This window comes from Monodon monoceros, unplaced genomic scaffold (assembly GCF_005190385.1).
Source record: "Monodon monoceros isolate NGI ecotype Baffin Bay Population unplaced genomic scaffold, NGI_Narwhal_1 Super_Scaffold_16, whole genome shotgun sequence".
In the NCBI taxonomy this organism is placed as follows: Eukaryota; Metazoa; Chordata; class Mammalia; order Artiodactyla; family Monodontidae; genus Monodon; species Monodon monoceros.
Window position 1 is genome coordinate 14,563,345 of NW_021703772.1, and position 6,000 is coordinate 14,569,344.

General features: G+C 40.9%; 1 protein-coding gene across 1 annotated transcript in view; it reads left to right on the forward strand.

The window, feature by feature from the left end:
* The window catches only part of AP1S3 (adaptor related protein complex 1 subunit sigma 3), a 53,962-nt gene extending 48,243 nt beyond the window's left edge, over window positions 1–5,719 (forward strand). Inside the window, exons 4-5 of the mRNA XM_029224460.1 lie at window positions 66–203; window positions 5,347–5,719. Coding sequence (XP_029080293.1) covers window positions 66–203; window positions 5,347–5,382 — 174 coding nt within the window. The 3' untranslated portion in view covers window positions 5,383–5,719. The remainder of the gene's footprint in view (window positions 1–65; window positions 204–5,346) is intronic.
* Window positions 5,720–6,000: the final 281 nt, after the last annotated feature.

Genomic DNA, 6,000 nt, shown 5'->3' on the forward strand with positions numbered 1-6,000 from the left:
CACTGGCCCATGTTTCCCCTAATACTACTGCAAGTTTATCAAAATATTCATTTTTGTCTTACCAGGTCTGCGAGCTAGATATTATCTTTAATTTTGAAAAGGCTTATTTTATCCTGGATGAGTTTATAATCGGTGGAGAAATTCAGGAAACATCCAAGAAATCTGCTGTTAAAGCCATTGAGGATTCTGATATGTTACAGGAGGTCAGTACACAGTTTCTCATGCCCTGGGAAAAGATGATGGTGGTGCTGTGATGGTGATGGTGGTAGTGGTGATAGATTGACTGACACTTACTGGTGTTTACTCTGTGCTGGGTACAGTTTTTATTTTTAAGGTAAATTCTTTATTTTCTAATTTTTATTTTATTTTTAAAATTTTCGGCTGCATTGGATCTTAGTTGCAGCATGCGGGATCTTTCGTTGTGGCACGTGCACTCCAGAGCTCATGGGCTCTGTAGTTTGCAGCACGCGGGCTCTAGTTCAGATGCGCAGGCTCGGTAGTTGTGGCGCACAGGCTTAGTTGCCCCGTGGCATGTGGGATCTTAGTTCCTCGACCAGGGATCAAACCCGAGTCCCCTGCATTGGAAGGATTCTTTACCACTGGACCACTAGCAAAGTCCCAGGGTGCAGTTTCTAAGTAAGTTACGTGTATTAACTTATTTAATTATCACAGCAACTCTAAGAGGTAGGTATATTGTTACCCTCATTTTAAAGATGAGTAAACTAAGACACAGAGAGGTTTAATGACTGCTCAACGTCACACAGCTAGTAAGCATGGAATAGAGATTTGAACCCAGGTAATTGGGCTCCAGAGTCTTTGCTCTTCATGTCTGAGCTTTTCAGTGAGGATACCACACTATCGAAAAGGGATTACATACTTGGTGCTATTCTTTTCAAGAATAATTTTATGGGAGGTATAAAAAGCCTTTCATTAAAATATCTGTGCTGCCCTGGGAAAGGAGAATAGCAATACATCATTATTTTACTTGCCAGGGATACTAGAGCTTTATTATTGAAGATGGCGATCATCATATTAATTAAAGTTTCCTACCTTCCTGGGAGGCTGTATGTGTGCTCTTATTTGCATAAATAAATTGGGAATTCTGTGGTTTGCTTGTCAAGGGATAAATGGGCCCTGCAGCAGCCATTTTGGTCATGTTCCTGACTCTGTGATACTTATATAAAATACACTGGGGCTTTTCTTGTAGATACAGTACAGATTTGCATTGTCCCTAATATCGGAACCTACCTACATTAACCCCTTCAGTCCTCCCGTGGGCACTGTGAGAAAGGGCGCTTCACCCCACTGAACTTTGCCCTCCCAAATGAGATGATCTGACCAGCCCCTGCTCAAGCATGCCTTTGCGGACCTGGTTTCTGCCCCAGCTCTGCCACCTCTAGGTTCTTCTTCTCACAGCATCATTGAATCTATCTTTCTATTTTCATGATAGCTGGTCAGAAGATTCCAGAGCATTATCAAGTGTCTTTTAAAAATTGGCATTAATGCCATTCTTGCTGCTGTTTGGAAATAAGAGCCTGCTTCAGTGACTAAAACATTAGACATGACTTCCAAGCAACAGTTTTGGCACATCTTTGAGCTGATTACTAGCTCCTGCCCATCTAGGGAACCAGTCCTCAGGTGAATGGATACCGAGAAAGATACAGGGTACCCCTGAGCCTCTGTGCTTGCCTGTTAGGAAGCTGATGCATTTATTTCTAGGTGCGTTATCACCTCAAAAAAATGCATTTAAACTTTCTGATGTTCACTTGGCTGTCTCCAAATGACACAGGAAGGGAATTTTACAAGGTACTTGAGAAATCAGTGGTTTGGAAATTCTACATTACCATTCTTAAAATATGCCAGCGGGTTATTTATAATTCTATCCTCAGGGTCCTTACTGTGGAATCACGTTATAGGAGAAACAGACATTGAACAGGGTCTTGGGCACTTCAGTAATTAAAGCTCCTTGAATTAGGGCCAAGATACACCTGGGTTATTTTGAATTTCCCCTCTGTAGGAAGTGGAATTTTAAAGGGCTTGCGGGTTATCTGGTGCTTCTAGTTCCATTTAAATCTGGGAAGCAGGTATTGCCTGCTATTTCAAGAGAGAGGCCTTTCACAATTAAACATTAATTGGTCATTCCCTGGTGTCCCTGGTGATTGAGTGGAAGGTCTTGTTAGGTGGGTCTCAGGGGACCCTCCATTTAGCTGCCGTGTCCCCATAGTGAGCAGGCAGTATCATGACTGCCCTCTAAATCTTTCACTGAATTCACAACACCTGCCAAATAGAAACAGTGTTACCAGTGTTCTCTTGGGATCTGGTACTTCAGCTAAGTCAATGAACATCTGGGGAGCTGGTTGAAAACTTGACTTTGTATATATGGTTTGCTTTGTGTATCTGGTCAGAGCAGTTGAGCATATGAATAGGCACAAGTAATATAATTGCATAAAGAGAAAAAATTATTGCTTTCTTTTTTCCCTGTCCTTTGGACCTGAGCACGTATTTGTATTGAATACAAACTTCGTTGCTTAAGTTTAAGGGAGGCCTTTGTAATACTGCTTTTACTTTTAGCACAACTGAAAATCTCAGAGTAGGCCCTGAACTCTTCCCTGACCTCTACCCAATAAAAGTTTTTTAGAATAAAAAAACTGTCTCTACATTTTTAGTAAGAAGATACGTAGTCTTAAAGCCCTAAATGCGCAGAGCTTATTCTGAGTGTCCCGGGGCTAGATGTTGATAATATGGAAAGAAAGGAACAGTTTAATTGGTTGGGGATGACTTTAAGAGGTACCTTATTTTGAAGGTACCTGTGGACCATGGTGCAAAAATGATTAGAAGGAAAAAGAAACTCTGAAATAAGGTAGTGATCCTTAAATACAGAGGTTGCAATTCTTGGGATCACCAGTGGGGGCGACAAACAGAAGATGTTCCGACCACAGAATAAGAAAGCAAGTTAAGAAGGGAGGGTCAAATGGTACCTCATTAGATCAAGCAATGGGATACCTCATATGTGTATGTGCGGATTCCTGAGAACCGGCTAGGTGCACCCCAATACTGTCACCCTTAAAAGCACAAACCATGTTAAACAGCTATTGCATTATGGTTTAACCAGGTTAAACCATAATGCAGTAAAAACTCGTAGCATGCATAGTGCTGAATGCACAAGAAACACTGCTGTGCTGGATAGATAACTGGGGTCCCAAGATACCCTAGTCCTCTTGTGAAAGGCTAGGGCAGAGATCTTTAAGTTTGTGCCGGCCTTAAATATCTGTTCCAACCTTTAAAGGGGCAAGCCCAAGAAAGTACCAACCTCATATGTCATTGGCTCATGTAACTCTACGTAACAGCACAGCTCAGAAAGGGCAGCCAGCGCAGTCTCAGGCAGATAGACTTATCCGGTGGTGTGAAGCAGTGCCAATAGCTAGAGACCAATGAACTGTGAAGCCAGTGAAGTGACAACTCCAGGACCTTTCCTGGCCCAGACCCCTTCTAAGCCTGCAGGCTCATATGGTCAAATTTGCAAAGGTAAGATAGCTCAGCTGCAAAGAATTTGTGGCCATCTAATGAATATGTAAGATATTACAGAAGTGTGTCAGGCACTTAGTGAATGAAACCCACTCTGCTATTGTTCTGGATTTTGTGATATTTGTAATTTTTTTTTTTTTTTTTTGCGGTACGCGGGCCTCTCACTGTTGTGGCCTCTCCTGTTGCGGAGCACAGGCTCCGGACGCGCAGGCTCAGCGGCCATGGCTCACGGGCCCAGCCGCTCCGCGGCACGTGGGATCTTCCTGGACCGGGGCACGAACCCGTGTCCCTTGCACCGGCAGGCGGAGTCTCAACCACTGCGCCACCAGGGAAGCCCCGATATTTGTAATTAAAAAAAAAAATTTGTAATCTACTCTCATTTTTTTCTCATTCTAAGTAAATTTATACCCAATTTTATATTTGTAATTTTGTATACTCTTTTAAATGGGCTAAAGTCTAGGTACCAAGAAATAGTCATGGGCCCCTGGCCAATGTGATACCCCTGCCAAGTTGACAGACATGGGCAGTATCTGTAAGAGGAGAGACAGGGCAGAGGTCTTAAGGTGTGGGCTTCTCTTGGCCAGTGCTCATCCAGGAGGTGTAAGAGCTTTATAAGAAAGTGTGGATAATGGACCACAAGTATTTTCAGCAGAGGAAGACTGGAGTTCTAAGTAGAGCAGGTGAACACAGTCAGAAAACCTGATTTCTAACCCTAGTATCTTTTGAGCAGTCTTGCTTAGCCATGGTCTCGGTCTCTTTGGGCAACGCTGGTCGATGTCTTCCCTGGCAGGTGCACGTGAATCACATCTCCTGGGGTTCAAGCTTAAGAACAGGTTAAGCATTGCTGGTTGCGCTGTGACTTCCATGTAAGAGGTAGGGGTGTTACCAAAGGCTGGCCCCTTGAGCTCCCTGATTGATTCAACCCAGGGGCCTCGTTACACAAACATATGTTTATAACAGGAGAGGGTAGAAGAGGAAGTCCATCCATCATGCATAATAAAGGGCTTGCAACATGACTGTAACTTTGAACTCTGCCTGTGGTTGTGAATCCATTTAAACATTTTTTTAAAGTACTGGGAAAAAATTAGGGCCTTGTGGCATGTTAGCAAACTTGGTAAGTTATGAGGAGGATGAAGAAACATAATTTATGTACTTTGGAGGAAAGCCTTTTCAAACTACATGAAAGAAATTATTAAGAATTATGGTCTGTTTATCCCTTATGTCTTGGCAATAAGATGTTCTGTATCTGTAATGATACATATGTTATGTATGTATGTAACGATACATACGTTATACAAATACAATTCAAATTTCTCTAATACCTGTGTCTGGAGGTAGTCCTCATGGTTATTTTAGCAGGCACATTTTTCTGAAGTCAACAGTGATAGCTTCGCAGCTGTTGCTTTAGCATTTCTCTTATCAGACATTCCTTTTATGGTCAAGTTTAGCCATTTCTCTGTTGAAAGTTATTTAATTCCAGCCATATGGATGTGTATACAAATTATACTCAAACTTTGAACCACCTTTCTTGATTAGAATGCAAAGACTTATGACCATGTACACTTCAAAAACTTCTTTTCGGGAATTCCCTGGTGGTCCAGTGGTTAGGACTCTGGACTTTTACTGCTGTGGGCCTGGGTTCAATCCCTGGTCAGAGAACTAAGATCCCACAAGCTGTGTGGTGCAGCCAAAACAAAAACAAAAACAAAAACTTCTTTCTTCTAATGGCAAAATAAATGAGTAAGAGAATGAAGAATTTTCACAGTCTGCTAAAGGATGTGGTTTAAGGGAAAATTGCTCTTATATATGGTTCTCTTTCAGACAATGGAAGAATACATGAACAAGCCTACGTTTTAACCATGCATCTACTTGAAGACTCCAAGTGCTACATGTTGTGAACCTGTAAATAAGCAGTGCCTTGCATCCAGTTATTTGACAGAGCCTCTGGCGCCATGCCAAAAATAACTTAAAAGGGATTTTTCTGTTAATTAGCAAAAATTAAAGTTGTTTAACATAATATATTTATCATTATTCATGTCTGTATTATACTGTATATGACTACTTGGATGTTAAAACAACTTCTTCATTGCTCAATAGGCTGAATGTTTGTTTGCAGTGTTTTAACTCCATGTCATATTTTTGAGCTAATTTAAATAAATTTATTGCAATGTGTTTTGTTGCATTTGGTCCTCTACTGACAGGGTGTAAACTATATTGTCATAATCCATGATTTTGAATGTAAAGTATATCTTATATCAATAATACTTTTTCTAAATGTTTAGCTTTTTTAATTGTATAATGATTCAAAATTATGTTAATATTCAGAGTTCATACATGATGTTAGACATTTTAAATACACTTAATACTGTAATTTCAGTCCAGATACGGTGTATCTGATTTTAATGTCCTGAATTCATTAATTTTTCAGGGCTGGAATTAAGGACAACAACCAAAGATAGTATAGGCCTTAAGTGG